Source organism: Ranitomeya variabilis, chromosome 4 (assembly GCF_051348905.1).
Source record: "Ranitomeya variabilis isolate aRanVar5 chromosome 4, aRanVar5.hap1, whole genome shotgun sequence".
Taxonomy (NCBI): domain Eukaryota; kingdom Metazoa; phylum Chordata; class Amphibia; order Anura; family Dendrobatidae; genus Ranitomeya; species Ranitomeya variabilis.
In genome coordinates, this window is record NC_135235.1 from 441,441,979 (window position 1) to 441,460,730 (window position 18,752).

At 42.2% G+C, this 18,752-nt stretch overlaps 1 protein-coding gene across 4 annotated transcripts in view; it reads left to right on the forward strand.

Moving 5' to 3' along the window:
- The window catches only part of CCDC40 (coiled-coil domain 40 molecular ruler complex subunit), a 49,004-nt gene that overhangs the window by 2,097 nt on the left and 28,155 nt on the right, over nucleotides 1-18,752 (forward strand). For all 4 annotated transcript variants that reach the window (XM_077251472.1, XM_077251475.1, XM_077251471.1 and 1 more), the window contains exons 2-9: nucleotides 3,511-3,574; nucleotides 4,710-4,833; nucleotides 6,565-6,728; nucleotides 6,947-7,030; nucleotides 12,479-12,698; nucleotides 14,622-14,779; nucleotides 15,880-16,002; nucleotides 16,090-16,211. In XM_077251472.1, coding sequence (XP_077107587.1) covers nucleotides 3,511-3,574; nucleotides 4,710-4,833; nucleotides 6,565-6,728; nucleotides 6,947-7,030; nucleotides 12,479-12,698; nucleotides 14,622-14,779; nucleotides 15,880-16,002; nucleotides 16,090-16,211 — 1,059 coding nt within the window. The remainder of the gene's footprint in view (nucleotides 1-3,510; nucleotides 3,575-4,709; nucleotides 4,834-6,564; nucleotides 6,729-6,946; nucleotides 7,031-12,478; nucleotides 12,699-14,621; nucleotides 14,780-15,879; nucleotides 16,003-16,089; nucleotides 16,212-18,752) is intronic.

Below are 18,752 nucleotides of genomic sequence, written 5' to 3' on the forward strand. Positions count from 1 at the left end.
ATCCTAGCTTCCAGAGTTGGGGGTTCGGCAGCCGTCCCACTATCCTAGCTTCCAGAGTTGGGGGTCCGGCAGCCGTCTCTCTATCCTAGCTTCCAGAGTTGCGGGGTCCGGCAGCCGTCCCTCTATCCTAGCTTCCAGAGTTGGGGGGTCCGGCGGCCATGGCCTCTTTGGGAGGTCCCCTTATTCTGATATACATTGGGCAGATAGAGCCTGACTGTAGGAGGACATTGTGCAGGGTTTGTTTGTTGTCTGTTGCCATGGTGACACTTAGGCCTGCCATGGAGCTGCAGAGGCGAAGTGATAAGGAATTTTATTCTAGACCCTTGAGTCGGTGTCTGGACATGGCAGAGCGTGGGGATAACAAGCAGACAGCAGCCTGGGGACTTCAGACAGAACATGGGCCAAATGGTTTGTTATTTCCACTGATCCAGAGATATGGCCACTTATCTCTTCTGCTAACATTAACCCTTTTGCTGCCAGAGATTTCTAGATATTGTGCACTCCCAGTAGCTGTGCCAGTTCTCACACTTGTGATGTACCAAGAAAAGTAAGGGCTCATTGTCAGAAAGCCATTTAACACTTTACGCTACCCACCTTCACAGACATCCAGATGAAGTCATTTTCTGTAGGAAATGCATCGAACGTTCAGATTTCTGACTAATCATAAGACACTGAAAACCCACTAAAGATAAAGCTTTCGCTCTTACGTCATGTCTGGGTGCACAGAGCTGCTCAGCGTCGGGCCGTGTTACACAGATATCACAGGCCTCTGACAGTCGGAGGGAACTCTGACAGTCATGAAAAGTGGCTCACTCTTGAGGGAGGATCCTTTATGGTGCTCATCGTACCCTGGTAACACATGGAATAAGAGGCAGTGCGTGCATATACTAGCCAGGAGACATTTAATATAATTAGTACACCCGAAAGATGGTTCCAGCCAATTGCTGGGAGTCATCCTGGTTAATAGACTCCCTGTCCCCTAGGGAGTCACCAAGCAACATGTAGAGTCATCACTAGGTAAGGTGTCCTGCTAGTGATTTGTGAGGTCCCCTTGTCCTGGTGCAGCCAGTATCCTGAACATATATACCTGGTCCTGGTGTGGCTAGTCCTGTATCCATAGTCCATTTATCCAAGAGTGGCCAGTCCTGTTCCCGAAGTCCCCATGTCCCGTGAGCCACCAGTGCCTGAATATTGTCCTCGGGTCTGTCTGCGTTCAAACCCTGATCCAGTATCCTAGACCATCGTGTCTGAACCGAGCCCGACTCCCCGTGTCAGTAACTGTTCTGTATAGGTTCCAGAACTTACTAGTCTAAATGGAGACCTAACCCTAATTAGCAGCAGCGTACCTGACCCCAGGGGTCAACAGTTGCAGTACCGGGCTCTGCCCAGGAGGGCTATCTGCAGCCCAGTCTGTCTGCACCATCAGGAGCTCCAGTGAACACCAGGTAGCCACTTAGCTACGCCCCTTCCTGGGCAGGCCCGGTCCTTTGGCACAGTGGGATCACAAATCCACATACGCCACCATTGGGCGTAATATATTGTATAGTGTACAGGTAATACTGAGATCACCAGTGACATTATGCACAGAAGCTCTGTATATAGTGTCAATGTACAGGTAATACTGTGATGACCAGTGCCATTATACACAGGAGCTCTGTATATAGTGCACAGTGTCTGTACAGGTAATACAGTGATCACCAGTAACATTATACACAGGAGCTCTGTATATAGTGTCAGTTTACAGGTAATACAGTGATCACCGGTGACATTGTACACAGGATTTCTGTATATGGTGTACAGGTAATACAGTTCTCACTATTGACATTATACACAGGAGCTCTGTATATAGTGTACAGGTAATACAGTGATCACCAGTGGCATTATACACAGGAGCTCTGTAAATAGTGTCAGTGTACAGGTAATACAGTGATCACCGGTGACATTGTACACAGGATTTCTGTATATGGTGTACAGGTAATACAGTTCTCACTATTGACATTATACACAGGAGCTCTGTATATAGTGTATAGTGTACAATTAATGCAGTGATCACTAGTGACATTATACACAGGAGCTCTGTATATAGTGTCAGTGTACAGGTAATACAGTGATCACCAGTGACATACACAGGAGCTCTGTATATAGTGTATCATGTACAGGTAATACAGGGATCGTCAGTGACATTGTACACAGGAGCTCTGTATATAGTGTCAGTATACAGGTAATACAGTGATCACCAGAGACATACACAGGAGCTCTGTATATAGTGTATCATGTACAGGTAATACAGGGATCGTCAGTGACATTGTACACAGGAGCTCTGTATATAGTGTCAGTGTACAGGTAATACAGTGATCACCAGTGACATTATACACAGGAGCTCTGTATATAGTTTACAGGTAACACAGTGATCACTAGTGACATTATACACAGGAGCTCTGTATATAGTGTACAGGTAATACAGTGATGACCAGTGCCATTATACACAGGAGCTCTGTATATAGTGGTGTACAGATAATAGAGTGATCACTAGTGATATTATACACAGGAGTTCTGTATATAGTGTATTGTGTACAGGTAATACAGGGATCACCAGTGACATTATACACAGGAGCTCTATATATAGTGTATTGTGTACAGGTAATACAGGGATCACCAGTGACATTATACACAGGAGCTCTGTATATAGTGTATAGGTAATACAGTGATCACCAGTGATATTATACACAGAAGCTCTGTATATAGTGTATCATGTACAGGTAATACAGGGATCGTCAGTGCCATTGTACACAATAGCTCTGTATATAGTGCACAGTGTCAGCGTACAGGTAATACAGTGATCACCAGTGACATTATACACAGGAGCTCAGTATATAGTGTACAGGTAATACAGTGATCACCAGTGACATACACAATAGCTCTGTATATAGTGTATAGTGTACAGGTAATACAGTACTTCTCATACGATCCCCTGCAGCTGCACTTCTGGTATCCTGGCGCGTGAGTTCATGCTGACGCTAACGTGATGATGTCATCGCGTGGGCACCATTAGCAGCACGTCACAGAAGAGGTGGAGGAAGCTCCCCTGGAGCTGCTGCATGGCTGTTCTGTTTTGGAAAGATCCCTGCTCCGAAATGTGCACTGCGCCGGCGCACACTACATTATTGTACCCTGGGGCCCAGTGAACAGAAGTAAAAGATTTTGCTCACCAGGCCATATACACCAATAATATTCCACAGCGCTTTACATATATTGTCATCGCTGTCCCCATTGGGGCTCACAATCTAAATTCCCTATCAATATGTCTTTGGAGTGTGGGAGGAAGCCGTAGTACTCGGAAGAAACCTACGCAGACACGGGGAGAACATACAAACTCCTTCTAGATGTTGTCCTTGGTGGGATTATAACCCAGGACCTCAGCACTGCAAAGCAACTGTGCTAACCACTGAGTCACTATGCTGCCATATACACGTTTTACATAGTATACAAAATGTATTATTCATTTTTAAGTCCTAGGTCTGAAGCTGACTATGATTCTGACACAGCAATGGACACCCAAGCAACAAGTGAAGAGGTAAGAGATGAACCCGCAAAGCGTATGCAAAACGGTTTCTGCAAATCTGTCATGTATTATTTTGCATTTTACCTTTTTTTTTTGCTACTCTAAGGTTTCGTAAGAAATAGTTCAATGTGTAATATAAATGAAAAATACATGAATAAAAAAATAAATAAATGAATAAAAAAATAAATTAAAAAAGCCACTGATAATCCAAATCGCTTTTACTAGGCCCGCCACTTAACAAACAAAAAAAAAAGGAACTCGTCCAATATATAGAAATATTTGTTACCTGATAAGGAACACATTTTTACATGTATTTTAGTGGTCCTGTATGGTCATGAAAAATGGGAAAAAAAACTTATTTCCTTTGTTTTTCCACCAATATGAGAAGAGAAAGAGAGTATGACAGTGAGATTAAAATGAAGCCCCATGTATCACGAAAAAAAACCATTTTGGATATTAAATTACTTTAATATTTGAAAGAAAATTTCTTTTAGCCACTCATACGATGTGCCTGGTCAGGAATTGGTTATTATTATTATTTTATTCACTTACAGCACTTATTGACACTGTCCCCATTGGGGACAATCTAAATTCCCTATCAGTATGTCTTTGAAGTGTGGAATGAAACCCACCCAAACACGGGCAGAACATACAAACTCCTTGCCGATATTGTCCTTGGTGGGATTTGAACCCAAGACCCCAGCACTGCAAAGCAACAGTGCTAACCACTGATCCGCTGTTTGTGAAATGGTTAGCAGGACTGCGTTGGACATAGTTTGGATCAAATCTCACCCAAAGTAGGCCATATTACAGACCTTGGGATCTATTGACTCCCTGCACCCACACAACCACTCCTGCAAGTTCTGCATTCCCTTCATTGCTTAGCAGACACGGCGACATACATTATCTAGTGGTTGTGCCTGGTACTGCAGCTCTTTGTAGCTGCGTTCAATTCAAGTGATTCGGACTGAGCTGCAATACCAGACACAGTCACTAGAATAGCTATATGGAGATTATTATTATTTATTGATATAGCACCATTAATTCCATGGTGCTGTACATGAGAAATATTCCTGGTTCACGAAAAAAAGCAATGTATGATTGTATAGACTATATAGGGATCGCATGTCTTTTTTTTTTTGTACAGACGCAAAGGGATGACATGAAAACCCCAGTAATAACTAGTGACGAGAATGTAGCCCGCATCTCCTCCGCAGCAAGTTTCTCAAGGTCTATTCTATCTCATGACATGGAAAGCAGCGCAGGCTTGGGTAAGTATGCTTTGGCATGCACCTTTCTATTTACAGACTCTTTATCATCTTTACTCCACCAGCGTTCCCTGATAAATAAGCATTCCTCTTCTAATGAACACTTGCCCCCTTTTTTTCCTGTATTTACTTATGGGTGTTATTCACCAACCACACCAGTACTGTATACTGACGGACGTGTTGCTAAATATTAGCAGATGAATCAATGAAATGTAAACTTCGGCTATTGTGGCTTTATGCTGCTCATATATTAGACTTCAAAGTAATGTTTAATATGAAAATTACCATTTGCTATAGTTATTGGCATTTAACCCACACTGCTTCCACTTTTCATGAAAGGTCCGTTGATACCTAAACCCTTTGGAGACTGCAATTTTTTTTCCACATTGGTATTTAGCTCTCATCCTCCAAAGTCAGAACATTTTCATTGTTCCATTGACGTACAACATCTTGTTTTTTATTTAGTGATAACAGACGTAGATTTGGATGACATCATTCTTTTTACCATATAATGTATTGAAAAACGAGAAAAGAAAATTCCAGTTGGTGGGAAAAAAGAGCAACTTTACCTTTTTATTTGTTTTGTTTTGTTATTACAACGTTCACTGTGCGGTAAAATAATTTGATAAATTTGTTCTATGGATCAGTTTGGTTATGGTGATACCAAATTTAGGTAGTTTTTATAAAATTTTACTACTGTAAAAAAATTGAAATAAAAGCTGTCTTCGGTCGCCATATTTTGATAGCCATAACTTGTTCATTTTTTGGTCAATAGAGTTCTATGAATGCTTGTTTTTGCAGGAAACCCTCTAACTGTATCGGTAAGCTTTTGGGATCCATAAGTGGTTATGGTTTTTATATAATTGATTTTGTTACGCTACCAGCCAAAACAAAACAGTGTTTTGTTTTTTTTTATTTCTGCTTTGTTTCTGCTTTTACAGTGTAGGATAATTATTTCTTATTGATTCGGACAATGCCACACAGTGTCACCAAATATGTTAATTTTTTTAAATTTTTTTTACATTTTGCCATTTTCATTTTTGGAAAAGGAGGGTAATATATGCTGTAATTGGTTAATTTTTTATGTTCTGTTACATTTTTTTTATTAGTCCCCTTAGGGCACTTGAGCCTGTAATCACTTGATCACCTATACTATGGACTGAAGTACTGTAGTATTATATTATTACTAGCTTCCTATGAAACTCAGCCACCAGCTGGCATTTATAGATGTTCTAACATGACATCCATGACAGCCTCTCGGCACCTTGCGATCACTTGACTAGGTGCTGAGTGTCAGAAGTAACCCCCACCACATTACCAATCTCCTAAATGCCAGTGTCCTGATGACAGGGGTTGCAATGAGAGCTAGCTCCGATCACACTAGTTGTGCTCAGGTGGTGGCTGTGTAATGCAGCTGGCGCCCACTGTGTCTGAGCACTCTATACTGTCAGTTGCGTTCATGCGCCACAAATGCAAGGCAGATGTCATTAAGGGGTTAAATTAAGTTATGGCCTATCCAAAAATGATGCCACAAATGCCATCTAGGTATGAAGCAGTACTGATCAGGTTCTTCTATATCACAAATGTCAATGGACAGGAGCGCACATTGGCATGGTCACCCTTTCTGTTGGCTGTATATGGGGAGGAGCAGCCAGCTTGGATTAGCGGATAGGTGGGATCAAGCATTTACGGTATATCTTGTTTCTGTTAACATGGTGATGTGTTTTTTTTCAGATGATGGTAGAGGAGCGGTGTCGTTCTCCGTTCTTCATCAGCAAAGTAATCAAATGGCCTATAGTGTATATGAGAAGGAAGAAGAGGATAACCCAGAAGTAGAGCCTCCAAAAGACCAAAAAGAAGAGGATGACGAAGAACTGGTGGTGTTAGACCCCGATCACGTAAGATCTCATTGAATTCATCAACCTGGGCCTTACTTGTAATGTTGGTTAGTATATGCCATAGGATGACTTCTACAAATGTAGGCTACTAGGTAATAACCAGACTCCCAGACTGCACTTTTATGTGGCAGCCCAACAAATGTGATGTGATGCTTCATACATGTTTTAATGTAATAAAATAGAATAATTAAAATGATTGTATTTTTTTTTTTTTGCAGCCGTTGATGACAAGGTTCCAAACTGCTCTTAAGAATTACCTCGCCAAGCAGATACAAAGCCTGGACATTGAACTGCGGGAGATGGTGTGTACCAGCAAACTAGACAAACAAGATCTTGGGGACAACATATAATATAGGTAGAGAGGTTAACTGGGATTTAAAAAAAAAAATGATAAAACCACCCCTTTTGGGCTCTGACATTACAGCTCCTCTCCATTCAAGGGAACGAGACAGAGCTGCAATACCACCTACAGTCCAGAGATGAGATGTAAGGAAAGCAAAGCCTTATTTTTCTAATTCTGCATAACCCTTTTAAAATGTTTTTTGTTTTTTTCCGGGAACTTAAAACTTTCAGGGAGCATGTTTTTAAGATGAAAAATGGCTGTAATAAGTTGCAAGCTGAGCTATGCTGGGTTTCCTTGGACCTAAGAGTAAGGTCATATCACAAGACTGCTTTCCTACATGACGCTCATTGAATGCTGTAGATGTGATAACAGAAAAATTAAAAACTGTTTCTGTAAGACTACCTAGGAGATGTTCAGAGATGGTGTATAGTGTCAATATTGGTCAATACTTTATAGAGAAAAAACTTCTTTCGAACATATTCTGTAAGACTCCCTTATACCAGCGTGGTCCTGTAATAGGATGCCACCATTGTATCAAGTCAGTTCATTACATTTCATCCCTCCGAAATATTCCACGATCAACTGTGGGTGGTATTATTGAAAAGTGGAATTGTTTAGGAAACCGAGCAACTTAGTCATGAAATGAAATCATATAAACCTAAACCAAAAACAGCACTATAACACCAAATTATAAAGTGCCAGGATCTAAGGAAAACGGTTCAGTGCATGCACATAGATCAACCAATAAAGAGAAGCACCAGATGAACCTGATTTATATAAAAATAACAATTTTATTGACATACAGAATACATAGACAATAAAAGAGAGATAACAGGGAGATGACAAGAAACTCACCAAATGGAGTGGCAAAGCGGTACCCACCAGGTAAATACTATTTAACATGAATTAATAGCTCTAGAGAAAGTGCCAGTGCTTTGTGCGAAAAATTCCATAAAGGTGTAAACAAAGCCCATTTGTAAGGGATACACAGGACATCAACCGATCATAGCAGCAGCAAAACTCAACCATAGTAAAAGAGCATGACCCAAGTGGGAAAAATAAATGAGTGATGAATATAATTACCTGGGGGACCACGATGCCACTCACCCCAATGCGCGTTTCGGCGCCGTGCCTTCTTGAAGGCACCCCCGGAAGAAGGCACGGCGAAAAATGGGTTGATTTGATTTTTTTTGTTTTGTTTTTAATTTTTTTTAGTCCTCATTGGAGACTTGAATCTTTCTCTGTACACTGCAGTACCACTGTTTGATGGTTTTCGATAGGTGAGCTACACAGGAGTGCCAAGATTGCGACAGCAGAAGGCCTCAGCAGGACACCTTGGCAGCCTATTGGCACCCCACAATCACATCACAGGAGGATAGCAAATGGCCCTTGGGCAGGATTGCACAGCTTATTTGCCACTGTCAGCGATTGATACCATATCTTGCACCCAGCGTGTGTGGTGCACGCTCAGCTACTGAGTCTGCTCCATGCACCTGTACCCAATATGCAATGTAACGCTAGGTCTTATGTTGGGAAAGGGTTAATTCAGCAGCTCTTCAGTTGGTTGAGGACAGCTGTCCAATAGTCTAGCTCTATGTTACACAAGTGATATAATGTGTTTTTAAAAGTATTTTCGGTGTGTAGTTCGGTGGTGTTCACACTGTGCGGTAATGAGGCAGTGACCCAGTAAAGTTCAACGCCAATATCTTTAATGTCCAAAACTCATAAATGAAAAACAGTTTCCTCCAGATCACAGCGGGGGCATCAAAACAGTCAGTTTCCGAGACCGCTTGCCGTGGGCGACTGCACCACTGTGTCACACTGAGGGGGCGCCAGGCGTTCGCTTCCCTTGACTCTGTGTGGACTTCACACACAAGCCTGATATTGCAGAGCCACCTGCTCTGCAGATTGCAAACCAACACTGACAAACCCAACCCTTTGCTGCAGGGTTTTTAAATGGAATCTGTGGCCATGGGCCACTTGTAAGACATGGCTGAAGGGAGCGAACTGCCCCACTACCATCCTGTAGTTCACTCCAAAAATAAAAGCTCATGCTGGGTTTTCTTAAATCTGCCTTGGACAAATAGCTTATAGAACAACAAATGGCGGTTTGTAGAAGGAGCGCTAGCGGCCGTCCCAATGAGGAGGAAATAAGTTCGCAAGTCCCTGCAGCTCCAGCCGGATACCCCACAACGGGGGAGAAAAACTTACAACAGGAACAGAATAGCCGGTCTCAGGAGCGCAAAAGGTGAACGCAGACACCAGTTAGGGTAAAACCACAATGCGTTTCAACGGCGTACGCCGTCTTCTTCAGGTGGATATTTTCAATTTGGACAAATAGCTTGACCAAGTCCACACTTACTTTTATTCTGCACTGCAACCACAGCTATGTCTGTGACTGCAATGCACTTCAGCGGCCTCAATACGCTTCTATGCTCATCCTGGGGGACACATACTGACCCTCACATATAATTCCCCTCACTACCTCACAGGTGATATGAGCATCTTGAAAATATACAACCCATACAGGAAATGAGGAATTCAGAGTAGTTTTGCACATCATTTGGAGTAGTTTGGAGTATGTTGGCCATCTTCCCTCTGATTTCACTACAGAAGACGTCATTGTGGCAGTTAGTATTTGGTGACTGCCATCATGCAACGGGAGTTTCGGAATGGAAACTTCATTCTACATGTTACTGGACAGTAGGTGATCCGGAGATAGAGACCCTCAAAATGGCAGGAAATGATACTTTAAAAATATTCTAAAGTTTAATACTTTCTTTTATCGTTTTATTGAAGATTTATACAACATAACAAGGTTACATCATCTCTTTGCTCATTAATACTGTCTGGCAAACTTAACCCTGCCCTTAACATACCATGAGTCTAATATCTTAACCAAAAGCATAAGACACCGATGTCAGGTACCAAATATCACATACTTTAATCATGAGAGAATACTCCTCAACACCTGGAGACTAATGTGAATCAAAAGATAATTAAACCAAGCACTTCATACCTTATCAAATTTTTGAGGACAATGTCTATTTTTATATATCACCCTCTCATAGGAAGCTGCAGTATCTATATAATCGTCTAAGGGTCACTTCTGTCTGTCTGTTTGTCTGTAACGGAAATCCCGCGTCGCTGATTGGCGATGGGCACAGTCCGGCCGCAAATTCGCCCCTTCCTACTCTGTCAGTGCCCCCTCCATACTCCCCTCCAGTCAAGCGCTCACACAGGGTTAATGGCTGCGTTACACCGCGTTATGCCGCAGTGTAACGCAGTCCGTTAACGCTGCTATTAACCCTGTGTTCCTCACCTGGATCCGGGGGCCGCCGGAAGGTGAGTATATAACTATTTTTTATTTTAATTCTTTTTCTTTTTTTTTTAACAGGGATATGGTGCCCACATTGCTATATACTACTTGGGCTGTGTTAGATACTACGTGGGCTGTGTTGTATACTGGGTGGCCTGTGTTATATACTGCGTGGGCTGTGTTATATACTATGTCTCTGTGCTATATACTACGTGGGCTGAGTTATATACTGCGTGGGCTGTGTTAGATACTACGTGGCTGTGCTATATACTACGTGGGCTGTGTTTTCTGCTATGTGGCTGTGGTATATGCTATGTGGCTGTGCTATATGCTACGTGGCCTGTGCTATATGCTACGTGGATGTGCTATATGCTACTTGGCTGTGCTATATTTCTCTGCTGTATCTGTCCATCATGAATCGTGGTAGGTGTTAAAGAGGGGGTCCCACTGAGACTCTTTCACCCGGGGCCCTCCAAAACCTGGAGCAGGCCCTGGCTTCACTGATTGTTCGCGGCCGGGCATGACCAATCAGGGACAGGCACAGTCTGGCCTCGAATTGGCGCGGAATTTGAACCATTCTTCGCTAATTGGTCGCTCCTGGCCGGCCGAATCCTGTGTATAAATTACATTATTCTGAAAACTTTATAAATGAACTGCATACATATTCTAGAATACCCGACGCGTTAGAATCGGGCCACCATCTAGTTTACCATATTGACCCAGGGTGAAATCACATTGGTCTTCTGTCTATCCATCTCTTGGTGATAGCCTTGTTAGCCAAAAACGTTTCCATGAGAAGAGTGCGAGGGAAGTGAGGCCAGGTCTTCTCATCAAGGATTCCTAATAAACACACCTTAGGGCAGAGTGGTACAGGGGATTGTATGATCTCCATGAGGATATCTAGGACCTCTTTCCAAAAGTCTGCACTAGGAGGACAATACCACATCAGGTGTATAAAATCTGCTGCCTCCTCCCCACACCTATGGCAATATGCAGTGGTAGATCTACCCATTTTATATAACCTGCTATGTGCCAGGTAGCATTGATGGACCTTTGGACGAACTTGTTGTCAATTGCTGGTGAAACATATTGTGGGGAAATGAAGGCCTCGCTCCAATCGTCCTCTGACAGAGAGGGTATTATTGTCCTCCATTTGGCCTCAACCATCAATGGTGATGAGGAGCATCTCCTGCTTAGTAACTGGGTGTATAAAAAGGAGATAAACCCCTTAGGTCTACAAGAAGCATACTTAGAATCAAAATCATCTAAATCCCCCTCACATCTGCACCAGGAAGTCCGTCTTCCTGTTCTGACATAGGAGCAGAAAAACAGAATCCAAGCTGTGATGAATGAATCTTAAAAATGACACCAACAGCACCTCAATGTTTATAATGGAGTCTGTCACGATCAGCCTATGGATAGGTCATCAGCATGTTAACAAACCCTTAGAGTCCATCATTAGGTGGATGTGTGTTAGATGTTGTGTAGCCAGAAATATGTCTAACCAACATATATATATGGAATTCCTATTCATGGTGGAAGGGAACCTGTCGCTAGGTTTGGAACCACTGTACCAAAAGCGGATTTAGGGGCAGCTGAGGTTTTACTGTAGATGTGCTCATCCAGATTATTCCTAATTTGCCTGGCTTGTGGCCTCGACATACTTCTATAAATGGCTTTAAATTACTTGTAGATTGGTGAGTACACCTGGCCATACATATGAGATGTCTATTGGCCAAACCTGTATGGAGGTCCCAGTTGACAGGTGTTGTAGGGCATTCAGATCGATCGGTTGGACAGCCTGGTCCTTTTCTTCTCCAGAACGTAAGCGACAACCAGAAGAGTCTGCCAGTAGCTTACTCCCCTATGTACACTCAGCGGAGCGTCCATATGTATGGGAGGGTTTGGGGAAATCGCGGCTGGTTGACCTAATCCAGAAGCAATGCTTTCAGATATCTACATATCTGACTATGCCTGGAACCACAGCAGTAAAGCATCTCATATATTGTCTGCCTTTTTATTTAGATCTGATAACATTATCAGAATGTAATCATTGTACACAGATCTCTTACATTTCTGTATTTGCAGAGTATGTCAATGAAGAAAAACAAAAGTGACCGTGAAGATCTTGGGGTCATCCTGTATGGCATACAGCAGGAGTTGGCTCGTCATCAGATGGGGCTGGAGAAGCAACATGATAAACATGCTCAGATCTCCACAATACGTAGGCAGGCGGAAGAGGAGCTGGAAAATATCCGAAATCTGTACAAGAAAACCCACCAAAATGCAGGTTCTGAGCGCAAAAAAGGTGCAGAGATCCTTTCATATTAAACTACTAAGCACTGCTTAATCACGATTTTGGGGGGATTTTAGTAAGATGATCTGTCCTTGAAATGGGCGGTCAGAGCATAGTTAGTGGGGTCCTGGCTGACTCCTAAGACCTGCACCCGTCAGCAGAGTAGAGGAGCTGCGGCACATGCTGGAGTGTGTCTGTGCCCGGTTCGGCAGCTCAGCTCATTCACTTGTATGTTTTGGCTATTGCTGCCTATGTAAAATAAAAGTAATCCTGAGAATTCCACATTTTCTTATGGGACCCCTCCGTCTCGAATCCACTTCTGTCTCTTCGCCAAATTATCCTAGATCTGCTTCAAGGAGAATTGGGAAGAGGGTTACTTTGGAATTACTCTCGGCCAAACAAGTGTTTAGAAAAATAGATATCTTAAAGGGAATCTGAAACCTAATCTGTGACTGGCGTGATGTAGAGACAAAGACCCTGATTCCAGTGATGTGTCACTTACTGTGCTGCTTAGTTTAGTTTTAATAAAGGAGATTATCAAGAGAGGACTAGTAAACCTGCTCTTAGCTAGTTTTCTATATTCAGGAGCTTTGTATACCTCCTCACCACTGATTTGCATCTTTCTGCCTATGCACAGTGTACACAGAAAGCTGCCAATCAGTGGGGTGGGTGGGGTTATACAGAGATTAGCATTCAGAGAAGTGGTAGATGATCTGCAGCAGATAAAACAGGAATTGTATCAAAACTGCAGCCTGTACATCACTGGAATTAGGGTCTCTGCCTCTATTATTCTGCTCAGAAATGGGGTAGAAAAAACCTGGTGACAGATTCCCTTTAATGATATGGCCTTCTTAATTGTGGCATACTGATAATATATTTTCTGCTGTAGTGTTGTATTTAATATTGAGGGGCTCAGCATGTGTCGGAGGGCCTAATGTAGGCAACAATCTGAGCACACCCCAATTTCAAGGATCCCTTTCTGAAAATGGGACTTACAGTAATTTTATTTTAGCTTCAATAGGCCCTCACAGTGTTCCTCAATGGCCTCTTGATCAATTTGGCACAACTTTTGCTTTACTTGTACTGAGCAGGCGTAGGTTTGTATATAATTTACCCCAATTTCTGCTGTAAATATAATAAACCCGTTTGACAGTCAGCAGACCACCCCTCTACCTATTTCTGCCCACCTTTCTCAAAACTGCTAAAAAAAAGTGGCAAGAAAAGTAAACATTTTTGCATTTGCCGATATTTTCAACTTTTCTAGACCAGAAAATTTGGTGGAAATTGTCTGGTCAATTCCCCTCGTATATGATGTTTGCACAGTGTGTGTGTCCCAGAAAGCTGAGGTAAATTGTAATAAACTATATTTACATCTTTATCTTACTGTGGTATCTTAAGGCATAACATTTAGTTGATGAATGTATCTAATGAAAAGTTATATAATTATATATACATATATGTTTGTGCTGTAAGTGTATTGAGCCCTGCTCCTGTGTGCCCATCACATAGCCTGGGAGGATTATTTCTAAGAAGGTGGCATCTAGTGCATGACAGCAAGCAGAGATCTTGAATCCCAAGAAGAATTGATACCAAAAGAATATTTAAATATTGATAACTTTTCATTATTCATTATTCATTTACCCCTTTTAAATTATACTAAGGGAACTTAAATAAAGGGAACCTGTCACCCCCAAGATCAAAGGTGAGCTAAGCCCACTGGCATCAGGGGCTTATCTACAGCATTCTGTAATGCTGTAGATAAGCCCCCAATGTATCCTGAAAGATGAGAAAAACAGGTTAGATTATACTCACCCAGTGACAGTCCTTAACAATATAACAATATACTTTAATATCTCAGAGTCTAAATAATTTATAATATTAGCCATTGTAGTCTCGCCCTAAACCTTTTTTGACATCTCCTTTTCATTCTTACAGTGTCTTCTATGCAAACAGAGGTGGAGAATCTGGCATTGCGTTTATTCTACATGGAGAATATGTCCAGCGATGTGCGATCAGACATCTCCGTTATGAAACGCGCTCTCCAGAAAACTGAAGCGGAGAGAACGCAGGCCGAGATGGAGAAGCAGAAGCAGGTGACACAATCTGAAGGCAGACATTGCTGGGCTCTACCCTTTTCATTACTGCATTCTGAGAACCAACAGGTTTTCATTTTTCCATCTGTATAGATGGCGTCTGTTGTGGCAGGAGTTGTATTTTTAATGGCACTGATTTGGAATTTATTGGAAAACTTGTTTTTGTGTGGGTGTCCGGAAGTAAAACTGTCATTTACTAAATCAGATTTATATAGTAGCGTATTTAGGTAGTATTATTTTGTATATTTACATATACAGTGGGGGAAATAAGTATTTGATCCCTTGCTGATTTTGTAAGTTTGCCCACTGACAAATACATGAACAGTCTATAATTGTAAACCCTTCATGACATGCGCCGTACTAGTACGGCGCATGTCATGTCTCCCCCTGTGATGTGGACTCCGGCGGTGAGCCCACATCTTTCTCTGCACATGTCAGCTGTTTTGAACAGCTGACATGTGCCCGGAACAGCCGTGGGTGGAATCACGATTCACCCGTGGCTACTACCCGTTAAATGACAGCAGTTAACATGCGCTTCTGGCAATCGCGCCGGAAATCTGCCCATCGGTGACCCCCATCATGTGATCGCAAGTCACCACGGGTTGGCATGACAACCACAGGTCTCCTTCAGACCTCTATGGTTGTCATTGCTTGTTTGCTATTAGCGCCACCTGGTGGTCGGCGCTCATAGCCAGTCAGAAATTCTGCTACATACAGGTGATCTGATCATCGAACCTAGACACGTTTGTTGTCTATGAATTCGTAATGACTTGGAGAATCATAATGGTAGGTCAGTTTTAGCATTTACTGAATATGGTAAAAAAAAATCCAAAAAGCCATTGTGGAATTGCACTTTTTTTGCAATTTCATCGCACTTGGAATTTTTTTTTCTTGTTTTCCAGTACATGATATGGTAAAACCAATGGTGTCTTTCAAAAGTACAACTCGTCTCGCAAAAAACAAGCCCTCACATGGCCATATTGACAGAAATATAAAAACGTTATGGCTCTGAGAAGGAGGGGAGCAAAAAACAGCGAAAAATATATTTATATATATATATATTTATAAATATTGTGGTTCTATTTTCCTTTTTTAATTAGGACTTGTTTGTGGATCGGCTAACACGGGATGTTGACAGGCTTAGGGAGCAAATTGCTGTCTATGAATCCCAAGTATCTGCTCAAAGAGAAGACACGAAGGCAGCACGAGAAGCCGTAGCAGAGGTTAGAGTATATGTTTCCTGACCTTAAGACTGAATAAATATTAAAATAATGTTTTGTAACAAAACACACTGATCACTTTCTTAACAGGCCAATATGGAAATTGAAGCTATTGGTTTTGAAAAAAAGCAACTACTGCAGCAGTGGAATAGTAGCCTGATTGGGATGACGAGAAGGGATGAAGCCTATGCTGCTATTCAGGAGGCTTTCAGGTGTGTATGACTTGTATGACTTGACATGCTATTTGACTGGTATATCCGTCACGAGCATGACTGACACATACTTCCTACCGATCATGCGGAACAGCTTTTCTACTGGTCCTATCAGTCGCAGGAGCCCGACTGATCTACACAGATGGCCTCCTGGTGTAACTGCTAGGGTCCTTGCTCTCACCAATCCCAGTAGTTTAAATGGAGTCTCTTACCCCATTACTCAAATTAAACCATTTATACATTTATGTAGGAGACTTTATAAAAATCAATTTGTGGTGCAGATTTTAATTTATTTATTTTGCTTAAAAAGAGTATTATTACTTATATAAATTAGCTTCATTGCACCCATGGCATGGCCAAGGGCTTGGTGCTCTGTTCTGCATCTCAATTACCCTCCTCCACTCCTCCCCTGGAGCACAGCCTGCATTGCATCCTCAGCCATACACACAGTGACACTGCATCCTCAGCCATACACACAGTGACACTGCATCCTCAGCCATACACACAGTGACACTGCATCCTCAGCCATACACACAGTGACACTGCATCCTCAGCCATACACACAGTGACACTGCATCCTCAGCCATACACACAGTGACACTGCATCCTCAGCCAACACTTAGTTGTTTTTTTTCAGTCAAGATGGGGTGCAGAGTGTACATTAATGAAAAAAAATTGAAGTGTAGAAATTTTTGAAAATGTATTAAAAAAGAAAAACTGAAATATCACATGGTCAAAAGTATTCGGCCCCTTTGCTCAGTATTGAGTAGAAGCATCCTTTTGACCTAGTACAGCCATGAGTCTTCTTGGGAATGATGCAACAAGTTTTTCACACCTGGATTTGGGAATTCTTTGCCATTCTTCCTTGCAGATCCTCTCCAGTTCCGTCAGGTTGGATGGTGAACGTAGGTGGACAGCCATTTTCAGGTCTCTCCAGAGATGCTCAATTGGGTTTAGGTCAGGACTCTGGCTGGTTCAGTCAAGAATGGTCACAGAGTTGTTCTGAAGCCACTCATTTGTTATTTTAGCTGTGTACTTAGGGTCATTGTCTTGTTGGAAGGTGAACCTTCGGCCAAGTCTGAGGTCCAGAGCACTCAATTAGGTTTTCATCCACAATATCGCTGTACTTGGCGCCGATTCATGTTTCCTTCAATGACAACCAGTCGTCCTGTCCCTCCAGCTGAAAAACACCCCCCTATAGCATGATGCTGCCACCACCATGTTTCACTGTTGGGATTGTTTTGGGCAGGTGATGAGCAGTGACTGGTTTTCTCCACACATACCACTTAGAATTATCACCACAAAGGTCTATCTTCGTCTCATCAGACCAGAGAATCTTATTTCTCATAGTCTGAGAGTCCTTAATGTGTTTTTTTTAGCAAACTCTATGCACGCTTTCATATGTCTTGCACTGAGGAGAGGATTCCGTCAGGCCACTGCCATAAAGGCCTGACTTGGTGGAGGGCTGCAGTGATAGTTGACTTTGTGGAACTTTCTCCCATCTCCCTACTGTTTCCCTGGAGCTCAGCCACAGTGATCTTGGGGTTCTTCTTTACCTCTCTCGCCAAGGCTCTTCTCCCACGATTGCTCAGTTTGGCTGGACGGCCAGGTCTAGGAAGACTTCTGATGGTCCCAAACTTCTTCCATTTAAAGGTTATGGAGGCCACTGTGCTCTTTGGAACCTTGAGTACTGCAGAAGTTCTGTTGTAACCTTGGCCAGATCTGTGCCTTGCCACAATTCTGTCTCTGAGCTTGTTGTCCAGTTCCTTTGACCTCATGATTCTCATTTGGTCTGACATGCACTATGAGCTGTGAGGTCTTATATAGACAGGTGTGTGCCTTTCCAAATCAAGTCCTATCAGTTTAATTAAACACAGCTGGCCTCCAATGAAGGAGTAGAACCATCTCAAGGAGGATCACAAGGAAATGGACAGCATGTGACTTTAACATGAGTGTCTGAGCAAAGGGTCTGAATACTTATGACCATTTGATATCTCAGTTTTTCTTTTTTATAAAATTTGCAAAAATTTCTACATGTCTGTTTTTTTCAGTCAAGATGTGGTGCAGAGTGTACATTAATGTGAAAAAATGAACTTTTTTGAATTTACCAAATGGCTGCAATAAAACAGAGTGAAAAATTTAAAGTGGTATGAATAATTTTCGGACCCACTGTACATCATATGATTGGGAATCATCACCATAAACTCTTTCATCTCATCGAACGTTTCCTTTGGTGTGCGGCCTTTCAAGTAAAGGAACTTAATGACTGCTCTGTATTCCACTTGGTCCATTATCAAACCTCACACCACTTCAGCACCTGTAAAATCAAGACCGCTATCCGTTCTGTGTTGCAAATTGGCACGTAACCTATAGAAACTTATATCATTACACATGTGCAGTTTCAGATTCCTGTGATGAATAGAAGTGGGTCAGGGGAACCTTTAATGAATGCTCCTCGTAATTTGTTCTCGCTTTGTTCTTGGCTTTTTAAGCTTCCAGGATAGCAGAGCCTATGCAACAGGCAATGGTCACTTTAGAGGC